General features: G+C 52.1%; 1 protein-coding gene and 1 pseudogene across 3 annotated transcripts in view; one reads left to right on the top strand and one right to left on the bottom strand.

Annotated features, from left to right (window-relative positions):
- The window catches only part of Ndrg4 (NDRG family member 4), a 36513-nt gene extending 13152 nt beyond the window's left edge, over positions 1–23361 (bottom strand). Inside the window, exons 1-3 of one of the 3 annotated variants that reach the window (XM_029480751.1) lie at positions 23267–23361; positions 4380–4474; positions 1519–1563 (exon numbers count right to left, since the gene is read on the bottom strand). In XM_029480751.1, coding sequence (XP_029336611.1) covers positions 1519–1563; positions 4380–4451 — 117 coding nt within the window. In that variant the 5' untranslated portion in view covers positions 4452–4474; positions 23267–23361. Of the gene's footprint in view, positions 1–1518; positions 1564–4379; positions 4475–22756; positions 22932–23266 lie in introns of those variants that run through there. The other 2 variants (XM_021169258.2, XM_029480747.1) reach the window with 2 other exon arrangements.
- A 2436-nt stretch (positions 23362–25797) lies between these two features.
- On the top strand, positions 25798–26443 carry LOC110299538 (annotated as a pseudogene).
- The last annotated feature ends 302 nt before the right edge of the window (positions 26444–26745 follow it).

Raw genomic sequence — 26745 nt, 5'->3', positions numbered from 1 at the left:
CCTTCCCTGGCTCCATAGGAAACGCTGACCCAACACTGGCCTCTTCCACACTACCTGTTTCTGTTCAGCTCGCTGGCTACAAACCCTCAGACCCGAGGCCAGGCCTGCCCAGCGGCTGTCTGCAGAGTCCCGGGGGCAAGGTTTTTATTCTGTGCTTCTGAGACACAGAAGCCTGGGAGAAAGCACAAAGAGCCCCCCCCCCCCCCAAGTGAGCGTGCTTTCTCACTCAGGCGAGAGAGCAGCGCAACTTACATCCTCAGCGGTCCAGACTCACACACAACCACTAAGGGAACAGACACTGTGTTAGGATGCCTGCATGCTAGACCATACCTGAGTGTGTTAGCTCACTCAGCACCCGCCTCTTCAGACAGGTGGCAAGCTGCCCTACCTCACAGCTGGAAGCCGATGCACCAGGATCCACATCGGTAGGTCTGCTACAGCTGTGTGCTATGGCTGGCTGTGCCTTGTCATGGTCACCGGGGGTGTCTGAGCACTGGACCCTTGGACACCATTCCCTCACAAACACTCTGAGACACTTGCTTCACCATACGAGACTAGCAGTCTGGGAGCAGGGTGGCAGACCTAGACTCCGGTCTCTTGTATTTTTCTAGTTCCTCTGTCTTGCTTCTGTCACCTGTACTGACCCTGTAAGGCCAGTGACAGTGACGATGCCTGCCGCTGTGAAGCTGGGGATGAAGGCGGCTCCCCGGCTGTGGCCCAGGTAACAGCCATCTTTTGTGGCTGCTTTTCTGCAAAAAGGAAAACCCGAACAAAGCCTGCCTCTATGTAGTGTTCCCAGAGTGACAGGATTCCTTTGCTGTCCTTCACCAAGCAAGGGGTCTTGAGAACCAGGGTCCCGCCATCTAGTTGCCCAACGCTTATCTATTTAAGGATGTGGCCTGGAGGTGACTTCCATCCAGCAGGGAGGAGGGGGTTTGTCCTATTTGGGTGGCCAGTGGTGTCTGGGAACCCAATAACCCCGTTTCCCTCTCCATCCTATGCTTGCTGTTAGACATATTCTGGTGCCAGGAAATAAACCATTCCTAGGGGACTCGAGGCAGGGGGATAGCTGGCCAAGTGAGCAAAATCATCATGTGAAGGAATAAAAACAAAGAGCGAGTTCCATTTTCATGGTACCTTTGGCATCAAACTAACCGGGACATGGTTGTCCAGGCAACAGCTGCTATGGAAACAAGAGTTATTTCACAGTCAACCTAGCTTTCACCGGAGGAAAATGCTGATTCAGATGACAGCATCCCTCGCTCCTTTCTGCACACTCATTGCCGGAGGCCTCTGCTTCCTTCCCAACTGTCCTGTTCACAGAGGGTCCAACCCCTTCACTGGGCAGGGGGAGCTGCTGTGAGCCATGAGGGTCATCAGGCCGTGAGTGGCCCTGCCCTCACCACCAGAGACTGGGACACACAGACAGGCTATTACTCTCCTCTAGGACCCAGCCCAGTGGGAGAGAAGTCCAGACAGATATGGGTCCCATATTTGAGAGGCTGAACCCCAACCTACCTTCCAGTCTGTGTCCACAACTGAGAGGAAGGCATCAGGGTTATCCTAAGGAGAGCAAACAAAAGGGGGCAAGTTAACCCAGCTCCCAGGGCTCTGCACAGAGCAGACCCGTCTTCTGATCCCCAGTCTACATTCATGCTAACAGAAGTGACTCACAGGTTACCCGGTGCAAGGATTTCTATCTTCTGGGTTAACAGGGAGACTTGGAGCTGCACCACAGGCAGAAAGCACTGGGGTCTCAGCCTCATTACACACAAGGGAAGAGGATGAAGGAGCCAAGATGACTGTCAAGCCCAGGGCTGGGTGGGTAAGCTGAGGCCTGTTTACTGTCCTGACCTATGTATATTAGGTGTTATCAAGGCCAGCCGCACTGCCCACACTTTACTGTCTCAAACCTCGGGTCAATGTCAAACTGTCAGTGGCATGCATCTTTGATCACTGCCTGTCCTGCCTCTGGTACCATGATGAGGGGACCGTATCTGGTCATGTAAAGGCTGGACTAGAGTGGGCTCCTGAACACAGGCTGATCAAATGAACAACCTGTCTTCATAAATGAGGGGCATACGGCTCAGAACACACCCACATAGCACGGCAGGTATTTCCAGCATTCAGGAGGGTAGAATGGGGGATCTCAAGTCCAAGGCCAGCCTCAGCTCTGTAGTGAGACCCACTGATTCTTCCAAGGCCTGGGAGGAACGACAGGGGTCAAGGGAGGGAGGGCAGCCACTTTGGGAACCCCTCAGGAAGGGGGGCTGCTGGCAGAAGGGGTTAGGGCTGTTCACTGATGACAGAGCCCTTCACCAAGCTCACCAAACAGCGAGAGGGCTGAAGAGCAAGTGGGAAGGTAATTACATCAGGGAAGGAGGGAGGCAGTTCTGTTAAAAACAAAAATCTGACAGAAAGGATGAGGCAGATAATGGTAGGGTGTGCTGTGTGCTCTCAGGATGTTGGGGGCTCAGGAGATAGGAGTGTGGGAGGGATGGGGCCCACAAGCCAAGAGATAGCAGAAAGAAATAAGCCAACATGAATCCCTGGGCGCCATAGGAGGTATATATGAGATCAGAACAAAGGGCAGGAGAGGGTCGGGATGCTAGGAAAGCCCAGGAGAGTGTGGAGACCAGCGGGGTGCAGAGAGGGAGCAGGCAGCATCTTACAGATCCCAGGACTCTGCAGTCCTCAGGGAGAGCTAGTTTAAAGTGGCTTATAGAGGTCGAGACGTATATAGAATATAGTCACCCTCCCGCCTCTGCATTGGTTACAGAGTCTTTTGTAGGTACCAGAGCCCACTTCTCTGAGATGGCATTTTCTTTGCCCAGAGCCCACGATTCTCCTCTCACACAATTTAAATCGGCTCTGGGTTGCCCAGGACACACCTTCTAGAAGACATAAGTCATGGACATAGTTGTTATACTCTGCTGTTAAGGGAATAAAGGCAAGGAAAAAAAAAGTGTGTACAGATGATTTTCCTGGGCTGCTTCTATCTCACTAACTGAAGCCCCTGCTGTGGATACCGTGGCTATGGGGGTGGGGGTGGGGGGATCTCGGGATAACAAGAATGTGTACCTGGCAAACTACAGCCATTCAGAACATAGAGGTTAGGCAGGCACTGCACTCAGGGTGCTATGAGACTCTGCCAGCATCACAGGTCGAGAAACAGCAGCTCCCAAAGACAATGTAAGGTACAGCTAGCTGACACATCAAGGACTTTGCTGGGAGTCATGAGGAGGCTGCATTGGGTGGGGTTTTTTTTTTTGTCTCTTTGGAAAAAGCAGAGGCCACTGGGTACCCAGCGAGAGCCTTGTGCTGACTCAACGACTGAGAACTCCGCGTGAGACTGAAACACAGATCCAAACTCCAGAGAGGCAAGCTATGGCCCTGGTGGCAGGAAGTGAGAGGCTGGGTAGAGCAGAAGGAAGAGGGAGGCTGCCATGAACTGGAAGCAAAGGACTGTGAGTCAGGACAGAGGGACAGCAATGTGCTGCAGGAGGCTGGAGAGACCTGGGCACAGAACAGGCCAGCCCGGGCTTCAGGGTCAGGGTGTGACAGCCTGTCCTATGCATTCCTGGGCTAATGTCTTCCAGCAGAGGAAGCACCTGGGAATATGGCAGATACACTCAAAGGTTCAAGGAGGCTGGGAAGGAGGGAGGCAGGGTAAAGAGAAGGCAATCCCCCAGCCTCAGGAATGAACACTGGAGAGTCAGTTCTGGGTGGTTCTGAGCTCCAGGGAGGGTCTCCCCATTACAACAGGCAGGGCTGCATAGGACTATTATTGTGTGTCTTTAAAGGGTTGTACTACACAAGGAGAAAAGTGGGGACACAGGAAGGAGGCTCCCGCAGGCATCCTAGCAGGAGGATTGGCTGTGGACCAGGAGCCATGGAACCTGGGTTGAAGAGCTTGCCAAATATGTAGTTCACTTCTGGCCCCACAGGCTACCCTCAACTAACCTGGGAGTTATGTGTTAAAGGAAGGACAGACCATGCTCTCAGGGGCAGGGCTATGGTCTCGTGTGGTGGGATTCCCCAGAGCCCTGGCTAAGCCATCCATCTGATCCCAATCCTTGCGGCTTCTTCTGGAAGGAAGCTGAAGGTGGGTGGAAAGGAAACACGGAGCTAAAGGTGGAAGGCTCTGGGCTCCTGCCTCTCCCAGCTGCAAAGCAAGGTGAGCGGGGACCGTACCCAGCGACATGGGTTGGGCACTCAGGCTGGCCCTGACACATTTCTCAGGGAATGAACATGTCAGTTCTGGGTGATTCTGAGCTCTCACAGGAAGGCTCCATGACAACAGGAAAGACAAGAACACACAATTTCCAATTTCACCACAAGGTGGCGCTCAGGCCCAGGACCTGGAAGGGGCAACTCACCATCTCGGTGGCATCCTGGCCCCGGAGCAGGGGCTTCTCCTCGGGAAATCGCAGCTCCTGCAGCCCCGTCATGGTCACGTCGTGGAGCAGAAGCCCTAGGAGGAAGGGAGTACGAGGTTGGGCCTTGTTCTGAAGCTGCCCGGTGAGGACATCACAGGGCAGGGCTGCTGTCCCCAGGGGACCAAGATCTGCTTGAACCAAGGACTATTATACTGTATTTGTTTTTCAAATAAAGTCATATTTTGCAAACCTAAGCAACACAGGAACCTTGGAGGTTCTAAACAAACCCTGCATTTATTGTGAGGTAAACGGGCTCAATGGAGAGGCGAGAAAGAGGTGGGCTGAGAGCAGCCCAGAGTTGCTTGCAGGGATTTTGGTAGACTGAAGCTGAAGAGGATGGGAGGTGAAAGCTCTCTTTCCTGGAACCTGAACAGGGCTTGGCTTAGGACAGAAAATACATGTGCTCTCAGCCGGCAGCCACCAGAGGGTCCCGGACCTGATTCTGGCAGATGCAGACACTTCTGACCTTTTAGAGAGAAAGGGTCACATCTATACACGTGTGTACACATTTCAGCATTCTCTCTCTCTCTCTCTCTCTCTCTCTCTCTCTCTCTNNTCTCTCTCTCTCTCTCTCTCTCTCTCTCTCTCTCTCTCTCTCTCTCTCTCTCTTGTGTGCGCACACGAGTGTGTGTGTGTGTGCAGGAGAGGCAGTACTATGTCTCACTTGGGCATGATGGCAGAAGCCAGAAGATACCCAGGAGGGAAATGAGTCAAACATTCATTAAAACACAGAGAGATACCATACCCAAAGACATTCAGATTAAATAAGGTATTCTGGGCTGGAGAGATTGCTTAGCGGTTAGGAACACCAGTTGCTCTTCCTGAGGACCTGGGTTCAATTCCCAGCACCCATGTGGCAGCTCACAACTGTCTATAACTCCAGGTCCAGGGCATTGACACCCTCACAGACACATGTGCAGGCAAAACACCAATGCACATAAAATAGAAATTAAAATACTTCTATCATCTCTGACACCTTTGTTCTCTTGGGGGTCAGTTTGGCAAAAATGAATGAAAAATCTTCAAAAGGTGCAAACCACAGACTGGGGACACAGCTGGGGTGTAGCCAATGTGAATTCAGCAAGTCCCATCACGGAGGGAGACTTTGTAAGGAACCCAGGGGGGTGACTAATGGCTCACTTAGCTTTGGGAATGCTCTCCAGTGTCACCGTCAACAGAAAAGTCAGAAGCAGCCAAAAGTTCATCAATGGGCTACTAGATTCACACATTACTTTGGTAATTTGACTAAGATAATTTTAAATTTCATGGGGAAATGTTGTATAACAATAAAACACAGCTAACAGAGCTGGTGCGATAGCTCAGCAGGTAAAGCCATTTGCCACCAAATAAGACAACTAGAGTTTAGTTTCCAGAACTCACAGAGGCAAAGGACAGAACTGAATCCCACGAGCTGTCCTCTGATGCTACGTGCATGTCACGGCACATGTAGAACCCAGGTGATAAGTGTTTCCAAAGCCGCTACAAAGCATTCAGTATCATCCCAGGTATAAGATATAAACAGGCCCCACAGAAAGAGCCTGGGAGGCTGCACATTACACAATCCCCAGGAGGGAGCACGGTGGAGGGGAAGCTAGGGCAGAGGGGTTGTAAGTTTAAGGCCATCCTGAGATACTGTAAGACCCTTACAAAATATGCATAATAACTGGTTTCAGGCATTGCCCCTGTAGCGGTGGATGAGAACTGAGAGAAGGGTGTCCACTCTGAAGTGGGCTGGGATCAGAGGCGAGCGCCACCACGGCCTGGCCCCAATTCCTCCGGCCTCTACTAAGGCATCTCCCAGCCTGTAAAGTGCCTACTCTGCTGTCTCATTCCACAGTGATGGGAAGTGAGGTGGGGCTGGAAGAGACCTGCTCAGTGTTCATGCTAGAGCACCTTACCACCGAGAGAGTGAAGGGACGGTCCCTGGAGACCTGGCTTCCTTTCTCCCTCCCTTTATGGCTCTGTCCCCAGCTGTTCTTAGCAGTGAAGCCCTCAGACTCCCGCTCCTGCAGCGGGTCTCCAGCAGCTGGCTGGTTAAAGATGCTCCTTCCCTACCCCTGTCCTGATATTTCCTCCTTTAGAAGGCCAGTGACTGAAGTCAAAGGGCCCCAGGCCTGGATGGAACCTGTGTCCTGGTGGCAGCTCGGGCCCCTCCATCCTAACCCTCAATGCAGTAGGAGGAGGATCTGCCACCCTGAGCCCCGGATCCCCACACGATCACACCCTACGCCCTGCTGGGCTTTGCTTCCAGAGGTTTCCCGGGAAACTAGCGATGCAGATGGCTGTATTTTTAGAATGGCGTCCTCTCTCCTCCCTCTGCCCTTTCTTCCCTTCCTTTCTGCGGTGTGTACATTCATCCATCCACCCCAGCGGGAGCTTAGCCACCTGAGAAACCTCCTTCATTAGGACTATCCTGGCCACCTGCCTCCCTGACGCCCACCTCAATTCAAGGCACTGGGGTGTCCTGTCCTCCCCCAACCTGCTGTGGCACCACCTGGAGACAGTTCTCTCTAGGGACAATGCTATTTAAAAGGGCTGAGGGTGGGCAGTGCAGGGGGACAGATGGTCTGTGACAGGGAGTAGAGGGGAAGGGGTGGGGAGAGACACAGAGAACCCAGCAAGTCTGGAAAACGGGCAGTGCAGCCTGGTCAGGGGCGTCTGGGCAGGGGCTAGAGTGACTTCCCCTCAGGGCAGAAGAGAACACGCTTCCACAGAAAGTTACGTTTCTCTCCCCACAGCAGCTAGGGGTGGAGGAGATGGCCGCTTTTCTTCCCAGTGGCGGCAGGTGGATGACAGGCAGGCAGCAGAAGCCTGAAGATGCTGCCAGGCACTTTCTCTCTTGTTCTTTTTCCTCCAGACCACTCATTCCTCAGAGGGCTCCTGAAGCCTTGAGTTCTACACAGGCCTGGGTGACCCCTCCCGGCCCTCCCACTTAGTGTTTAGGCCACAGTCGTGGTCCTTACACTGCTGGGTTATGTTCGCATCACTGGCCAGCTTCCTGTGGGCAAATCACAAGGAGACTGGCTAGCATGCAGTGGGGGGTGAGGGGAGGGACTGTGGTCTCCTGCGCTCTCCCTGGAAAGCCCAGGGAGGATGGCAGAGATAACAGCTATATAGAGGCCATGCAGGGCTGGGCTGCAGCTCCCCAGTGCCCTGCCTAGCCTGGGATAAGCTTTACTTCCCGATCTCTCAAGCTCTCTCAAGCATCACAAAGGAGAATGGAGAACTCTGTAATGGGTGGCTTTTGTCTCCTGCCCAAGTACTAACCAGGCTGGACCCTGCTTAGCTTCCAAAATCCAATAAGATTAGGTGTGTGATGGGGCTGGCGAGATGGCTCAGTGGGTAAGACTGGCTCCAAAGGTCCTAAGTTCAAATCCCAGCAACCACACACATGGTGGCTCACAACAGCCTGTAATGAGATCTGAAGCCCTCTTCTAGTGCTGTCAGAAGACAGTTACAATGTATTTACTTATAATAATAAATAACTCTTTGGGACTGAGAACAGGGACTGAGCCAGAGGAGTTAACCAGAGCAAGCAGGATTGCCTGGAGCAAGCAGAGGTCCTAAATTCAATACCCAACAAGAAGGCTCACAACCATCTGTTCAGCTACAGTGTACTCATATACATAAAATAAATAAATAAATAAATAAATCTTAAAAAAAAAAGATTAGGTGTGTTGAAGTTCTATACCCAAAAATGAGGCAAAACTACTTTAGCTGAGCAGTCTTCCTCACCCCTCTGTCCACTCAGACACTCCTTCCCTTCCTGATTCTGTTTCAGGGAAAAGGCAACCCCGCTGGGTGAAAGGCTGAACTGGTCTCCAGCAGCAGCAGGAGGGACCGTGCTCCATTTGTGAGCATCAGTAACTGTGGCTCTGTGATGGGGTTTAACCTCAGATCAACGAGGGTTCAAAACACAGCAGTTAGGGCCAGCAAGATGGCTCAGCACACAAAGGCATCTGCCACCAAGCCTGACGACCCAAGTTCAATCCCTGGAACCTATGTGGTAGGAATGAACGTGCTACAAGTTGTCCTCTGATCACTACATGCACACCCTGACAATACATGTGTATGTCTGTATGTGTACATATACACACAAATAAAAATGTAACAAAGCGTTTAAAAATATCTATACAATACCCCAGACCCATGGGGAAATGGCAGAGCCCATCTGGGGTGGTGAGGCTCACAGAGAAGATGGCAAAGCCACCTCTGGCCCATGTGTGGATGTTGAGTGTGTGTGTGTGTAAAGATGTCCACCAAAGCTTCTTCTGTTCTCCCTTCCCCAGGCTGCTGAAGATTGCTGTCCCACAGAAAGTGTTCCTACACTGATCAGCTAACCTGTCTGTGTATCCATCTGTACACCATTCGCCTCGCCTTCTTGTCCAGCTGTATGCAATAACTCTGCCTCAACTGTGTATAATCTAACAAGCATGCTGCGGTGTCTCCATCACGGAGCCCCATCCACCTGATGGTAGATTTTCTGCATGTGTCTTTTCCTCAGTCTTCCACTGGGCCTCATCAGGTCAAGTCCCTGGAGCCATGCAAGGACGATGTGGCAGTGGTGGTGACGTTGGTAGCCAAGAGGAGCCAGTCAGCTGTCGGTAGGACGGACGGGTAGTGGGTGTTTCAGACACCCCTACCGCTCAGCTGTGCTGTATCCCCAAGGCTACAAGATCCATCATCACAGAATAAACCAAGCATTTGAAGGCCAACAACGCTGGGAGAGGGGTCCCCACTACAGAGGAGGACATCATAAGGAGTGTCACCAAGTCAGCACACCTCAACACCCTTCCAGACACAGCTGGAAGTGTCTCCCACTGCTCCCCACAACCTGACCCTGAACCCTAAGACTCTCAGTTTAAGGGTCTGGAGCCATTCTCTGTGGACCGCCCCACCCCTTTCTCTCTCTTGACCACACAGGGTGGAGTCCTCTTCACCGGCTCCACCTCAGGAGTAGAAGAGGAGGACACAGGATGTTTCTTCTCTGGCGTGCTCTCCATTTTCCGCTCTAGCTGCTGACCCCTGCTTTGTTCTAGACCTGAAAGAGACCCACTCTCCTGCTTTCTCACTGAGTTCCTGTGAAGGTCTAGTCCCCTCCCCCAACCATGAATAGAAGACCGCGTGACTAGAGAGCACCTTCACTTAGGAGTACCATGCAACCGTTAAAAAGGCAGCGTCACTCTGAAACACACAGTTAGGGACAAGGACTACCACACAATAAGTAGGAAAAATATCCCATTTATGTAAGAAATATCCACCAAACTGGTGCCTTTGTTAGCAAATTCAAAAGGAAGCCCTCACGTGGCTTCAGATAAAGTATCAATTCATCTGGCAGGGAGGGCGCTGGTTCTGAGTGGGCAAACAGACTTCGACTCTATACACTGGATTTCTTTCATCTCACCTAAGACACTAAGACTCCGCTCACATTTTTTATATATTGATGAGGACAAAGACCACTTCCCCACTTTACCCTACAGAATTACAACAGACACAAACTACAGGACTTCCCCCATGGCCCCGTGTTATGGAGGCACAACCACAGCTGAAGAGGAAGGAACACACAGGAGCAATGCTGTTAGCAAGCAGGACGGATGCTGTGGACCTGGGGGGTTCAGGAGGACCCCCAAATGATAACAGCATTCAGCTCTTCACTCTTCCATGGGAGCAGGATCCCAGTCCTTGGTTTTTTGTAACTGTGACACTCTGGAAGCAAGCCTGGGCAGTGAACCTGAACAATGTCCCCAGTCTGCTTGCTCTCATTAGACTCTGCGTTAGGCATGTGGAGCATGGATGGAGGAGAAACTACGTGCGGTTCTTAGAGCTGCCTAGCACAGTGGGCTCGTGGTGCTGCTGTGTCCTGCGCAGGGGCTGTCGACCCTGACTGCCGCTGGGGGCCGGGAGGTGGTTACCTGCTCGGCTTCTCTGCAGGGAGAACTACCTTTCTCTGTAGCTGGTTATCACATGGGAAGGTACTCTGACAATAATACCCTGTTTCTTCTCATACCTTTCCAGGCTAATTTTAGCAGCCCTTGACAACTCTTGTCCACCATTCTTACTGTGGCGTTTATCTAATGACAATGTTCTATTTCCGTCATCTTGTCTGGTCGCTAGTTGGGATTCTGGGAGCAAGAGTTATCCTTTCTCCTCTGTGTAGCTATCCGGTCCGCCATTTTATCATACCACAGCAGACTTGGGGAGATTTACCCTATGGGCTAAATTCTGTTGTGGCTATCAAAGCAAAGCAGGCCGGATTTGGCCACCCTGCGTCCCTTTCAGGTGGCACTTTGTCCTTTTGATGTGAATCCATCAGTTTTTGAGCAGCCACTAACTAGCTGGCCACATCTGGCATCGCATGTGCGTCTTGCATGCTCTCTGTGTGCACCACAGTGCTCTCTTCTCCAGGGTCCCTGGCTGCTGTTCAGAAAGCCTGGGAGCTCGGCACTTGCAGGGTAACTGCTCTAGGTCCTATCTGCAGGCAGAGCCAAGGGAAGTAAGTACAAAGACTCATGCTGGCTCTAAATCCAGCCTACTGTGTGCTTACCAGGACCCTGGAACTAGATTTCCAACTCCTTTAAGTACAGTCGGACACTACGGACTTTATCAAGTGGTGAGGAATCTGGCTTATATTGTCCTTTTCTTTTTCCCTGCTGAAGATCAAACTTGGGGCTTGTGAATGCCAGGAGATTCCCAATGTTTTATTTTCATCATTCCTAGAGCAGGTATAAGATTTAGAATTGACACCTACAAGATGAGGGACTTTTGGGTGTACATGTGTAGTGTGCATTCATGCATGTGTGTAGGACCAAGGTTGACATCAGCTGTTTTCCTGATGTCACCACCTCATACATCAAGGCAGGGTTAAACCTGGAGCCCCTGTCTCAGGTAGCTTGTTCTGTGGGTCTCTTCACCTCCTTTGGATTACAGATGGAGGCATTTCAAAGGGTTTTGGGGAGCTGAACACTGGTCCTCACTTGGGGTCTGTCTCTCAGCCCATTGTGACTTATCGTCACTCAAGGCTTTGCCTCCGAAATCACAGAGAGGGCTGTTTGGAACTTTAAGATTCTCGTGTTTAATCCCAGCATTCAGAGGCAGAGGCAGGAGGATCTTTAAGTTTGAAGCCAACCAGGTCTACACAGTGAGCTCCAAGACAACAAGAGCTATAGAGTGAGACCAGGTCTCAAAAAACAAAACAAACAAACAGAACCCCAGCTCCAAAGAAACCAGGAAATAAACGGCTTCAACCCCCTTGCACTCCAACTCTGCCTCTGGTCCTCTCCTTGCTGCTGGCATGCACATGCCTCATGCCATCCCTGTCTCTGCAGCACCATGTCTCTAGGGCACACTGTGCTGTGACACCTGCTCTTCAGTCTCCTGGGCTCCCGGGACAGCAATTGACAGCACGAGATGCCATGATGATAGCATTGCTGAGCTGCCCATCTGCCATGAGCTGTCCGAGGTTCCCAGCGTTAGAGGTGGACAAAGATTTAAAGCTTGTGTTCTTACAGCAGCTCCAGGCAGGAACCTTCTAATCCTCAGACCAAGGGCAGAGGGAGGGACAATCTTAACTCCACACACAGGCAGCAACTGTGTGGAGCCAGAGCAGGCTCCTGCTGCTGCAGAGATGACACCTGCTCTCTCCATTTCCTAACTAAGAGATCCTAAAAGTTTATATGGGCGGATGGGAATGGTACTCGTGACCAGGAGATGTGACATCTAAGGGTAGAACAAGTGACCTTGGCCACTATACTTTAAGGGTGAGGTATACCATCGTTTTGTGTTCTCTCTCTCTCTCTCTCACTCTCTCTCTCTCTCTGTGTGTGTGTGTGTGTGTGTATGCACGCACCCGCACGCATGCTATGACCTGCTTGTGACGGTCACTTTGTGGGAGTCAGTCTTCTCCCACCACATGGGTTTCTGTGGATGGAACTCAGGTCATCAGGCTCAGCTACCAGTGCCTTTATCCACTGAACCATCTCATTGGCCCAAGATACACTGGATATACTGTTCTTTGGCTCTTTCCCTGCTAGATTTTTGGCTAGAATACAGATATGATGGCAGGAACTTGAACAACTACTTTGGATGCTGAGCTAGGACACTAGGAACAGCAGTAGCAACACAGCAGCAGCCCCCCGAGCAACAGGTGACAATGAATCCAGGCCCTGTGTGGAAGAGGGGACCACAGCCTGCTTAATCTGTGGTTGCCAATCAGTTTTCTGTCACATACAGTTGACACTCATGTATGTTTGAGACATTTTTCCTGGGAGACCAGAGACACACCCACACACCGTAATATGCAAAAATATGTTACAGGGAAGGGAACGCCAGGGCTTTTTCCACAGGCAAACAAGCAGCACTCATGATCCTGGCCCTGCAGGACTGTCATATCACGTGCGGTCCTACCCTGAACCCCCTTAGCAACACAACCCTAGGTAACGTTCTCTCTGGGGTCTCGGGGCTGCACTGGCTGGCAGCTGCATGTGTAACCATGACCCACACAAGTTAAAAGCTCCCTTTGGCACTTTCGTCACAAATTCTCAAAAGTTCTTCAGCACAGGCATCTCCCACTTAGCTCAGCTGTGCCTGCCCAACCTGGCGAGCTTCCCAGAAACAAGGACACACACTTGTCCCGGATCCTGGGGTAAGATCCAAAAAGGTAATAAGTGGTGGGTATACCTCCCCCTGCCCAGATTCTGTAACAGTCTCAGGACAGAGGGTTGGCACACACATTCCCAAGGCATTTTCCTCCCCAAAGCCTTTCCCCAAACCACCTGTTTAATTAGCACTTTAGAAATCAATGTCACCACGGAAAAGGACTCCACAGCACCAACCACCTGGCAGCCTTCTCCATCCGAGTGCCCGACCTGTAGGAGGGTGCCACCTGCTGTACCCTTCTCATGCAACAGCACCTGTGCCTCCCTTTGAAGGTCCCCAATCCTTAATCTATGTGCTTTAAGCAGGAATGATGGATGGTGCCCCAGAAGTGAACCCAGCCCATTCATTGACTGGGTACAATCTGGGCACACATCACTGGTGGACATCACGGATATGACAGCCTGCAGTGCTCTGAGGTGTGACCTTCACCTCTCTGTCCTGCCTCAGCTGCCCAGTCATGGTCACCCCATCTGGCTTGACTTTTTGCAGGGCATCCTTTTGGGGGCTGAAGCTTTCTGAACATCGACATGACACTCACAGTTTTTTGTTTTTAAGGGTTTTTTTTTTTTTTCCAAGACAGGGTTTCTCTGTGTAAGCCTTCTGCCCTGGAACTCATTCTGTAGACCAGGCTGGCCTCAAACTCACAGACCTGCCTACCTCTGACTCCTGAAGTGCTAGGATTAAAAGGTGAGCCACCACTGCCTGGATTGACACTCAAACTTTTCATATGAGCATTTTAGACCCTGGGCTTTCCCCATGAGTATAGTCAAATATTCCCAATTCTGAAATCTGAACTATTTTCAAATCATGAAGAGACTTCTTCAGGCTGCTTCAGGAACTAGGGAGAAACCACTGACAACAGATTGCTGTTCAGGGCTGGTGCAGAGCAAACAACTAACAGGTCTGTGTGCTTTTGTGGATGGAGGCCACAGAAGGGAGCAATTTAACACCTAAGGTGGTTAGAGGTGTCACCTTGCTGAAGAGATACAAACAGAGGCATGGGGAAGGCAGGAAGGAAGCTGGATAGTCTGGGAAGAGCACCAGTGTTGCCTGCTTGGTGGGAAAGTCGAGTGGGACAGATAACATCCAGCATTGTAGGCTGATAGAGAAACCGAGGCAGAGCCCTGAGGTGGTATAGGTAGGAAGGTCTGAAGTTCAAGGTCATCCTCAGCTACATAGAAAGAACAAGGCCAGATGGGGCAAAAGAACCCCCACCCCCAGTCTGGTACTCCAAGCACACACAGTAGGAATACACTGTCTATTCAGGTCCTGGGGAAGCTGGTGCTTCCAATGTTAACATGGAGATCAGATGAGGCCCACAGTGAGTATAGGCTTTAAGGAAGCCAAGTAGATGGGACACATGGCTAAGTGTTAGAGACGACTCAGGGTGAGGCAGAGCCTCCACCCAGGACCCAGCTTTTGTTAGAATCTTTAAGGAGAGCTCTTTGCTGGGTACATCAGGAGGATGACCTGTCTTCCAGAGGAAAGGGCTAAGAAATCTACCAATCCAAACAACCTAACTAACAAGAGTGGAACGTCCAGGCGGTGGTAGCACACATCTTTAAGCCCAGCACTCAGAAGGCAGGGGTAGGGGGATTTCTGTGAGTTCGAGGCCAGCTGGGTCTACAGAATGAGTTTCAGGACAGCCAGGGCTACATAGAGAAACCCTGTCTTGGGAATAAAAAAGTGGAGGAGACCAAAGCCCAACCTGTGCCTGTGTGGCTGCTGCAGAGCCCAACACTGTGTTGGTTCAAGTTCTGCGTTTGGGCCTGCCACCTGCACCGAGAAATCTACTATAACATCTAAGTCCTCCCTGTTTTGGGTTCAAAGGGCCAAGTGAACCCTAGCATCTGTCCTCACGGACATCATACACAGTCATGCTGTGCAGGGGACGGCCAGGAGGCAGGCCACTTCCTGTGTTAGAAAGGCCATACCTCCATCTACTCTAGGATAGTACAGGAGGTCTCTTCAAATGTAGAAAATCTCCAAAGATACCTCCTGAGCTGTGGTGGTGAAAGGACTCCCAGATTATCCCTCCCTAGGTGTCAGGGAACATCCAATGTTGTTCTGTGTGGGTGAGGAATAAGCTTAGGCACATCTACAAGGACCCCTCACCAATGGGAAGGGTCCACCCTGCCCCAGGTCCCACTCCTATCCTAGACCCGACCCTTGTCTGCCAGACACATCTAGCAGAGAACATCAAGGGGTTAAACAGGACTACAAGCCATTTCTTGTGCTCAAGGTCTGGGCATGAGAGCCACCAGGGAACAATTTTGGATACAGATTATGTGAGGGCTACAAACCCTGAACCCAGCTATGGGACCACCCTCTACTCTGAAGAAAGACATCCCACAAGTGCTTCCTGTGACCTCCAAAGTGACTGAGGTCCCTGCCCCTGCCCACCTAGGCATATCTACCGGCACATAGCACTTACTTCCCCTGCCTGCCTCCTGACAGAAGTGGGCTGAGAAGCTGGCATGTCCCAAAGGCGTGTTCCATCAGCCACTCTGGAGCAGACATTTTATTCGCATACTGGACTAACTGACTCCCTCTCTCTTTGTGCATGTGTGTGTGTGTGTGTGTGTGTGTGTGTGTGTACAGGCATTCACATGTACGAGTGTGTATAGATACACACACAATCTTTTGTACCCAAGGGGGGTCAGGGTATGGCAGGCAGGCAGGGTCAAAACACACAGCCAATTCTGGCTTCTGTGGTGCTTTCTCAGCTGAGCCCAGGACCACACTGGGGCCCAGCCAAGCTCAGCTTAGGCTCCAGGTCATACAGCCAAGGCTGATGGGAAGCGTCCATGCGGACGACAAGCCTCAGGGGTCCTGCCCACCTTCTCTGCAGGTCACTCTACAGTGCGTGATCTAATGAATCTTCATTACCTGGACTTAACGCCCTTGCAGTTCTGAAGGTCGGAAGCCCCAGAGTCAGCTCTGCCCAGTGAAGTGTGTGTGTATGTGTGTGGGGGTGGGGGTGGCTGTAGACTCCCTCCCTCTCCAGGCAGCATTCCTCACAACCCTGGCTCAGGTGGCCCTCCCCACTGCTAGGCCCACAGCGAAGCAGCCTCTACTGATCTATCTCACAGAGGGGAAATCTAGGGAAGCACAGTCTATCTGCAGGCTTGTGGGAGTTGGCCTTCCGAGACCCTGAGGGGAAAAAGATAGTACAGCCAAGTGAACAGCGTGGGCAGGCTGTTCTGCTTCTGCCTGTTTCTGTAACAGGAGAGCTTCTGCCTCCCTCTTACAGTGGGGATAAGGAAGTACACACAGGACCCTACTTGCTAATCTAGGAATTTTCTCCAGATGAAGTCTCTAATCTATCTGCAAAGCCCCTTTAGCATGGCTGCCAAAGTTTAGTCCTAGGTTCTAGGGGACTACGTTCAGAATACCCGTTTGGGGCTGTTCTTCTGGCTAGCACACCCTAAAAACATAAAGGGGAAACTGAGGTATGCATTTATACGATGAGGCTGGAAGTAGGGGCCTGTATACTGTGCTCCTGTGTTCTACCTCTGCCAGGGGCACCGTTCCCTAGGCTGCACTATCTTTTTTCCCCTCAGGGTCTTGGAAGGCCAACTCTCAGGAGGCCTCAGAACAACTGCGCATCTCTTGATTTCCCCTCCATAAGAGAGATCTAGCTCTCTGAGCCTGCAGGGCTGGCTTCATTGGAACCACAGCTCTTACAGTGCTTTTCTGCTGGGTAGCAGCAGATTTTCAGTTTTATTTATTTACATTTTATATTGTTTCTGAGACAGTCTCCCTTTGTAACCCATGCTAGCCCAAACCCACACCCTTCTTCCCTTGGCCTCCTAAGTGCAAGGATCACAGGGGTGAACCATCATGCCTTGCCATTTTTCAGTTTAAGACAGCAGAACTCAAGTGTTAGGGGTGATGGTTGGTTGGTACAGTGCTCGTCCAGTGTGAATGGAAGTCCTGGGTCCAATCGCAGCACCATATCAATTGGATATGGTGGCACCCTCTCCAATCTTCCGCACTGCACTCGGGAAGTGGAGACAGGAGGATTAGAATTTCAAGGTCACCCTCGAGGTTTTAGTAACTTCAAGGCCAACCTGTGCTACAAAGGAGTCTGACTGGTTGCCTTTTTTGTTGGTTTGTTTGTTTGTTTGTTTGAAGTAATGCTGGGGCAGTGGTGGTTCAGGTCTTTAATCCCAGCACCCGGGAGGCAGAGGCAGGCGGATCTTTGTGGGTTCAAGGCCAGCCTGGTTTACAGAGCAAGTTCCAGGACAGCCAGGGCTACAGAGAGAAACCCTGTCTCAACAAACCAAACCAAATCAAACGGAAAGTAAACTTGATATTCACGTGTACACATTCACTAAGAAAAACGAGAAAATAAAAGGTGAAAACTGCATACATCCTGCCATGTCCCGCCATCTCTCTCCACGGCCGTTTCAATGCCTAGCAGCACCCTGGAAAAGCTTTATTTTGGGGGACTAGGGATGAAACCCAAGGCCCAGCAGGGCTTCCTGCACGCTCAGCAAGTGCCCTGCCACCGAGTCCCACCCCCAGCCTTGAAGATGTTACTTCTGATGCAGGAAACATAGTTCTAATGAAACTTCCCAGACTCTAGAGCCAGTTCTTCTGGTTCAAATTCCAGCCGGTCATCGGCCACCAGTGTGACCTCTGGCGAGCGATCTGCTACTCTGTGCCTCAGTTTCCTTAAAAGTAGTACCCTGAATCATGAGACATTACGATGGCAAGATAATATAGTGAAGGCATCCGGGGTGTTGTCTGACACGTAGAGAATGTGGTGAGCTGTCACTGCACTGGTGAGCTGTCACTGCCATTAGTATTATTTATTTTTAAGGGGACATTTGAGTAGGGGATAAATGACCTCTGGAAGTGAGATTTGCAGATGCCTGCCTCCCACCCGCTCTGTCTGTGTGTTTGTGTGTGTGTGTCCTGAGCTGAATGCAGTCTAGTGTTCTGCAACTGGCTGCTGCCACTTTCTGCAATAAACCTTTATCTGTTCTCAAAGTTTCAACTGCAGAGTCACAGATCACACATTGCCAAGACCTGATACACCACTACCAACTGGCCTTCTGTGAGGGTGGTACCAGCTCTCTTCTACACACTGGGAGCCTCCCCATATCGAAGGATCTAGAAACCCTACTCCCTTGCCTGCCTGGGCATCCTACAGGTACAGCCCAGCACCCCAGTGAAACAGTGGTGTGTACTGAGATGCATAACCTGGAGAGGGAGATTCAGGGGTCCTGATTCTAGTTTTAAGCCTTAGTTTCCCTCAACTGCCCTAACACTAATCAGGCACTCTTTATAAGTATCCTGTAAAACTGTGGGAGACACGCCAGGACGACGCTGGTTTGAATGAGAACTTGGTCCCCAGCTGGTGGCTGTCTGGGAAGGATTAGGAGCTGTGGCCTTGTTGGAGGAGGTGTGTCACTGAGATGGGTTTAAGGTCTATTCACACTAAACTCTTCCTGTTTCCAGTTTCTGGATCAAGGTGTGAGCTTTCAGCTGTTGCTTGAGCATCATGCCTGCCTGCCTGCAACCACGCTCTCCTCTAGGATAGTGATGAATTCCTTCCCTCGAACTATAAGCCCCAAATGAACCCTTCCTTCTATGAGTTGCCTTGGTCATGGTGTTCTATCACAACAACAGGAAAGTAATTATGACAATGACTTAAACCCGAAATTCTATACACAGGACTGCCAGACCTTTGCTTTTTTAATTGTACAAGTTGTTTTTTAATGATACAAAAATTATACAAGTTGCACTTTTGTGTTGTTTTTGTTTTGTTAAAGATATAGTCTCACTATAAATATATAGGCTGAGCTGGGACTCACTTTATAGGGCAGGTTGGCCTCAAACTCACATAGCTCCGCCTGCCTCTGTCTGCCAAATGCTGGGATTAAAGGCATGCAGCCCCGTGTCCATTCCACAAGAAGCAGTAGGGAAAGTTGTCAAGGCACACAGGCTGCGCTGGGGATGTATGTAGCTCAGATGGTAAAGCGCTTGCTGAGCACACACAAAGCCTCGAGTCTGAGTCCCAGCATCAGGTAAAGTCGAGTGTGATGGCACACACCTGCAGACTCTGGAGAATCAGGTGCTTATGGTCACCCTCCAATGCATAGTAAGCACACTGTCAGCCTGGGCTACAGAGACACGCTTGCTTGTGCACACATGTGCACACACACTCACATACAAAGACAGACACACACACATGCACACATACACACACCCATCCTCCAGAGACAGCAGGCAAATCTCTGTGAGCTTCAGTCCAGCCTAGTCTATATAGTGAACTACAAACTAGCCAGAGCTATGCAGTGAAGCCTTGTCTCAAGAGAAGAAGAGGAAAAGGAGGAGGAGGGGTAGGTAGGAGGAGGCACCAAGATCCTCAGACTTCCAAGGGACCCTGTCAAAGCCCCAGTCTGCCGTGTGAGAGCTCTCTGAAACCATCTTGGAAACTTACTGTTGGAGGGCAAATACATGAGACCAATTGCTATGCAGTCTGCAAACAGACGGACGTCCCACTGCCACATCCAACACACAAAAGAAAATGGCCAACTACACTAAGCCACCAGGCCGGCCCCTGAGGGCTGAGGGCTTGTGTGTGGACTGACACTGGGCCAGACTCCTTCACTGTGGGTTGCTCTTTCCCACTTTTGAGGTCTGACTCTCCACCCAAGCTGCTAACAAGTCTGGGGCTCAGAGTTCAGCACTGCCCAGGAGGAGAGATGCAGAGAAGACCCCTGAAACTCACATCCTCTGGGGTCAAAACTGCCTGCTGCCTCTCTTCATTTGTGGCAAGACCCACTCCCCCTCCAACCCTATGCAGGGAGTCAGGAAGCTTCCACAAGCAGCAGCAGCCACCTGGGAACCTCAGGTTGTCTTCTGTTTTCCTTAGGACACTGGGCCCAGGCACGACAAATCAATGGCATTCTCTGATCCCCACAGGAGGGGCACCTGCTGTGGACATCAGGCCATTGGGGTCCAACCTCGCATGACAGAAACTGAGGCTTAAACAAGCTCCCCAGAAATATATCTCAAAGAGGTCTGCTGTGCAGAGAACCCAATAAGAGGGCTAGGATATCCTGGAGGGGACAGGAGCCCTCAGCACACTGAGGAATGAGCTCAGAGGCCAAGGGAGATGCTACCAGATGCTGCAACATTTGATAAGCATGCTCACATGAAGTGTGCAATGGTTTAGTCCGGCCCACAGTTGAGCAGGCAGAAGGCCATGGGTGCATCCCTCACGTAGGACATAGGTCATCCACTCTCAGCTGTTCATATGTGGGAGGGTGACCAATCCTGTTGGCAAATAGGTATGATGGTAAGACGGAAGCTGTAAAAACTACTAGAAACAACCTCCTAGGGCAAGGATCTGGAGTCCTCTCCAAGAGCATCCCGGGGACACAGCCAATGAGCAGGATGCATGAGCTTAGAGCAAACCAAGAGGTACTGAGCCCTTGCTGAACATTCTCACCACAGTAATCACCCTGTTACCTGCCCATCACTCCATAGAGATAAGTAAAATATCTCCCAGTTGCCTGTGAGCAGGGGTAATGTGAAGTGTGTGTGGCAGATCCCAAGTCCTTACAAGCCAATGCGCCAAGGCAGGTAGAATCCTTCAATACCAGAAAAAGGAGCCAGAGGGAAGATAGACCTCTGCGGTTCCAATCAAATATGTTACTTGCTCTGTCTCAGAAGGCCCCATAATATCTCTTAGGTGTCTTTGTTTAACCTCCATCTTATGAATGAGATGAAGGTTAAACGATCTGTTTGTTTGAAATCACATCCAGCTGAGGCTGGCATTTGAAATCCAAACCTATGAGGCAGGAAGAGGACACAAGGAGTTGGGGGTGGTGATGAGAGGGGGAGGTGCATGAAGGAGAAGGGGTGTGAGCTCACCGCATAGCCCAGGCTAGCCTTAAATTTGCCATGCTCATGTTTCAGCCTCCTGGGTGCCAGGATTACAGTTTCGCAACACCATGGCTTGCCCACAGCTGGGGCTGCTACACTGGCAGCTTCTGACAGTGACAGAGTCCTGCGGAAGCCCCACCAGAGGTTCAGAAAGCCTGCCACAGCAAATGAGGGCCTGAGGGAACATTGCACATGGACTCCAATCTCCAGACCCTCACAGGGTATCATCCATTCCCTCTGAGGGCCAGATGGGCGTGAGAGGACCTGGCTCTGTCCTCCAGGTATAAATCCAAATCCCAGGCTGAGGTGGGGAGTGGGGCTAGCCTGCTGCAGCTCTCTGTTGCAGGTGACTGCAATAAGGAAAAGTTGAAGGGCAATGACAGGTGCCAAAAAACACCCAGCCAGGCTTTCCCAGTCCCCAGGAAATCTCCACCTGCCTTTCTCTATGAGCCCAGCAAGACCCACTGTGGTTTAGCACACAGCCCAAAGCCAAATCTGGCCTACTTTCCTCCTATAACACCCCAACACACACACACACACACACACACACACACACACACGCACACGCACACGCACACGCACACACACACGCTCACGCTCACGCTCGCACACACTCACAGCCCAAACCTTCACCTGGCCTACTTCCTGCCTATACCTCCATCCACCACCATTCCCAACACACACACACACACACACCCAATGCCCTCCAGGGCCAGGCCACTCCCAGACTAAGTCACTCAAGACTCTAGGGCACATGCGGAACACCCTTTGTTCCTCCAGCTTGGAACGTGACCTCCCTTTTCCATGAACAGAAAGTTCTACTTTCACTGTCTGGGTCTTCAAAGGCAGCTACTTGCTCTAATCTCTGGGTCCTTTCAGATCCCTAACCCATATCCCATTCCATTTCCTGAGTGTACACACACACACACACATACATACACGAGCAGAGCAACCCCTTCCTCACCTTACAGCGGCAAGACCCCAAGTGCCAAGAAGCATCTCTTGGAATATGTTCATTAAGGATACATGGGTGTGCACCTGACAAGGGCTCAGCATGGTCTAGTGAGATCTGGACAGGGGCTGCTCTCTCCAGCCCAGGTGCCCACCTCCCCCCTGAGAACGGAAGCCTCCACTGATGCTGGACTTCATGTATGAGGAACATGTACCCTTCCGATAGATACCTGGCCTCTGTCCTTGCTCCCTTTCCCATCTCCTCTAGGCATCCCATTTCTCCAAGGCATTCCAGCTACTGGCCCCAGGATGCCCTCAGAGGGACATCTAATTTCTTCTCTAGAGTGGCCCCAAGGTGGATGGCCTGAGCCATCACGGTTCAACCTAGCTTCCCATCTTCCCAGTCCACTTGACTCTACTTCCAGCAAGAAACTTCTCCCCAGAGAGAAAGGTGGCTCTGACCATCACAGAAAAGAAGAGGAGGCCCTTACACAGGTTCTCCCAGCTCCCCCAGGAGGCCCAGGGCTGCTTTCTCTGGCGACTTGGGATATTTGATTGGAAGAGGGAGACTCCGGAGCTCCCTTGGGGTTGCTAATCAGAGCTCTGCGGACGGGACACCGCAGGGGGCCCCTGTGGCGCTCCACCCTCCCAGACGCCGGCACTCGCGGCTCAGTAGAGCCGGACGTGCTTCAGGTTTCACTCAACTGGGAACGCGCACCCGAGAGCGCCCCTTCCAACCCGGGCCACCGCGCCCCGAACCCGCTCCAAGTCGGAGAGCGGCAGCGGCGAGCGGCAAGCCTCGGTACCTGTCAGCAGTTGGAGCCTGTGTCCCAGCACCTTCATCTCGGCGTCGGTGGAGCGCGCTGGGCCGCCCGGGGCGAGGCGCGCAGTAGCCGCAGAGAGGAGCGGCGGGATAGCGGGAGCGGCGGGAGCAGCAGCCGGTAGCGCGGTGCGCTCGCCGCCCCCTCCAGCAGGGTTTAAAAAAATCCACCAATGGCACAGCCGCGCACCCCAAAAGGCACCCGCCGCCACCTGGCCGTGGTGAGCGCCGGAGGAGGGGGGGGAGTGTGACACCGCGCGGGAGGGGCCCCTCGCGAACAAAGACGCCTACCGCCCCCAGCCGTCGCGGCCGGACGGGCGACAGCCGCGGTCTCCGGGGATCCGAGCCAAGAAGGCTGGGAGACAGGGCGTCGCCCTCGCGTGGGGGTGGGGGGAAGGGAAGATGGCCAGGGCCGGAGGGTGGTGGAGAGAAGGTGCGGGACTGCGGAGTGGCTGCGCCGAGAGGGGATCCCAGGGGTGAGGGCGCGGCGACTCACCCAGGCTGCCGAGCGACACGGTCGCGGAGGCGGGAGCCCGGCCTGGACGCCTCCGCCGCCGCCACCCACGAGCGGTGCAGGTTCCCCGCACGAGCGAGCCCCGGGAGCTGGGGGCGGGGCGCCGCGCAGCCGGGGCGTGCCCACGTGGGTGGGTGGGCGTGGGCCGCACTGCGCGCCCCGCTTGGTGGCTGGAGCCGGACTGTCGCGGGCTGTCGCGGGCTGTGGGAGTGGGCGGGAGGCCCGGTGAGAAGACCCACAGGCCGGGACCCAGACGCAATCTGCAGCGCCCGACCTCCCAAAGAGGGTCCCGTCTCTGTCCAGCGTTTCTCGCGGAGCGCCAGAGACTCCAACGGGGAACCTTGGCTCACTCCTGCCACCTCTACCTCTCTTCCCCTCCAGTCCCCACCCATCCGTCTGAGGGGACGCCCTGGGGAGGTTGGGGAAAAGCTGGGGTTCAGTGGTCCAGGAGCCAATATTCCCCCTGTTTGCAAAGTCTGAAGGTTGCTGAGGAACTCAGGCGACTTCCTGGCTAAGATGTTCTTTCTGCCCCCACCAGGGTCCCACCCACACGGTGGCCTCAACCTATTCCCTGCAGGTCACTCTCCCGGAGCAGGAAAGGAAAAGGACTTTATCCTCCTCGATCTCCCTCTACTCAGGTCTAGGCCTGGTTCCTCAAGAGACTCAGAGGTCCTGAAGTCTCTCTGACTTCACAAACCCTGAGCATCACCAACCCTGAAGTTGGGACGAGATAAGAGTTCCTGGTGTCTCATTCCGTTCAGGCCCTAAAGGTGACTGTGGGTCCCTTACCTTTTCCTCTGGGTTCCTGTCTTTATGGCTCACAGAGAAAGTACACTAGATCAGGATCTCTCTGAGGCCCTGGGTGTGGGGAAGGAGCATATCAAGAGAAGCCAGCCTACAACAATTCTGACTTTGCTGCCTCTGTAAGAGGTGTGTTGCCCTTAGGCCTCGGCTTCAGGTGGCCACACCTGAAGCAGCAGTAAATTAACCCCACTGCCCGCTGAGGAGGCCGCTGAGATTTTGATGGCTGCAGGTGTGGCACACAACCCCTGTTTATGTTACAGCTTGTGGCTGAAGGGATTCTAACCAGCCGGAACAAGGCAGACATGACTGGCTGGCCTTGCCCTTCTCCCACATTCTCCTTGCCTTGCTAACCCCCCCCCCCCACTAGATTACATTCCTAAAAGTGTGCCATCAGGATTTATTCCTGTATTTGATCACTTCCTCCTCCTGAGGCTGAGGTCCAGCTATCAAAGTATTGAAGTCTAGCAGTCAAAAGTCCCCTTTGGCTGCCCTAATTAACATGCCCAGTTAAAATTAAACACCTCATCCTAACACAGGGTTCCCCCTTTACCTTTATAAACCGCCATTTTCCTATGGGCCACATCTGTCTCCTGTCTATCCAGAGACAGTCCTTTGTGCCCCATGTTGTCACACACACACACACCCCATTCCCCTTCCTCTTCTTCCTTTTTCCCTTCCCCTCCCCCCTTATCCTCTATCACCTGTCTTTGTCTCCCACCCCCTGCCTGTTGTCCCTCTGGGGCAAATCAAACATCCCTCGTGTGAAAACTGGGTCTTGGGGTGTCCTGAGCTGATACGGATCCTTTTAGCGACGTGGATTTGAACTGAGGGTCTTGTGTTGAGACCAAAGCAGCAAGCTCAGGAGCTTAGTTTCTGCACGTTTGGGGAGCCCCTCCCTCTTAGTGTCTTCTTTTGTGAAGGGAGTTGGGGTGAGGCCGTCTGTGGTGACAGAATGAACATTCTCTGTAATGTCTTTCTTCCCCTGGGCTAGGGTTCTGTAGGTAGAAGACCAGTGCGTTCAAGCACTTTTTTATTTTTTCACTTCTAGCATGTTACTCTCTTCCAGCCTCTTCATCCTCTGTGAAGCTGGGACAATGCTGAGCTCTGAAGACTTGTGTAAGAATGTTGGGTGTGTGTGTGTGTGTGTGTGTGTGTGTCCGTCCTAGGGAGACAGTTCAGGATAAAGCACTTGCCCTGCTCCCCAGAACCCACACAAAGCCCAGCAGGCATGATGGTCACCTGTAATCCCAGCACTCAGGAGGCAGAGGCTGCATCCTGGATGATGAGGTATAGTTTCAGTGAGAGAGGCTGCCTCAGTAATTAAAATGGAGATGCCCATGTCAACTTTAGGCAAGCACAGGCCAGCACACACAGGGGCACCCCCACAAGTACACATATGCATGCACATGTACCACACACATCCATCCTTCCCCTCCCCCAAGTAAATGGTAGCCTGTGAAGAACACAATTAACTTAGTGCCTGAATACTTTAGTGTTCAGTAAGTGGTTGCTATTATTGATGATGATGATGATGATGGTAAAATTATCATTACTGCCTCATAGAGTCAGTCTTTTAACTCCTACCCTTCTCAATAATTTCAGAACGAGTCTGAATGCCCACTGCCTGACATCCATCCCTTAACCTGACAATTTGTAAGCTCTGTGCCCACGAGCGCCTACTTGGACTTTTCCAATCAGAGATAGCAATAATGGCGTCGAGATGGAGAGCGACCGAGTCTTGGTAGTCTCACCCAGTATATATGCAGTATTGGAGACATTACTGCCGCGCAATGGCTTGGATGCACAGCCACGGGATGCCTACAGAAAGTCCAGGAACTCCCGTTTCATTTTCCCATGGTTCCCTCCGTATGCCGTTCACTCCTCCCTGGAGCGCTCATGCTTATGAAGTAGGGTGTCCCTCAGCCTTCCAAGCCCAGCAGGAGTCACCCTACATTTCTTCCCATCTTGAAAGCTCTAGGCAGCCCCAGCATGACTGCAGTAGGACCCGGGCATTCAAGTGCGACCCGAGCAACATGGAAATCACAGGAGGAGCTGCACCAGTATTTTGCAGAGACTGAGAGGCACCGGGAAGAACAAAGGCAACAGTGGCAGCTGGACGAGGAGCGCCTGGATGGCTATGTGAATGCCAACCGTGGCCTGTACTACAACCACTGCCAGTCTGTAGAGCCCCTGGCAGAGAGGCCTGGTGCACAGCGCCAGGCCGAGATGAAGTGTTTGTATGGAGACAGTGCTGCCAAGATCCTGGCCATGGAGGCCGCCATACAGCTGAGTTTTGACAAAAAATATGACAGAAAGCAGCCCAAGTATTGGCCTGTCATCCCCCTGAAGTTCTGAGCCCTGAGCACAGGGACCCTAGGGAATGCCTCTTGAACACAGCCCTCCCTTTTGTTTTGGGGGTGCATTCTCTCCATCTGTTCTTCTGAACGTTTCTCAGAGACAGACGTCCATAGACTGATAGGATCGTGTTCAGCAAGTCCCAGTGGGCCCTTCATGGTGGATGCAATCTAACAGCCACTAAGAGTTCTCTTAGCAGGAGGGATACTGTTATCAACATGAGAAAGCTTCCCCTGACATAAAGCAATAGTTGTGTGTTACGTTGTCTCTTGAATTGCTAGTAATGTCTACTTCATTAAAGT

This window comes from Mus caroli, chromosome 8, assembly GCF_900094665.2.
Source record: "Mus caroli chromosome 8, CAROLI_EIJ_v1.1, whole genome shotgun sequence".
Taxonomy (NCBI): Eukaryota; Metazoa; Chordata; class Mammalia; order Rodentia; family Muridae; genus Mus; species Mus caroli.
This window is presented reverse-complemented; position numbering and strand designations above follow the sequence as displayed.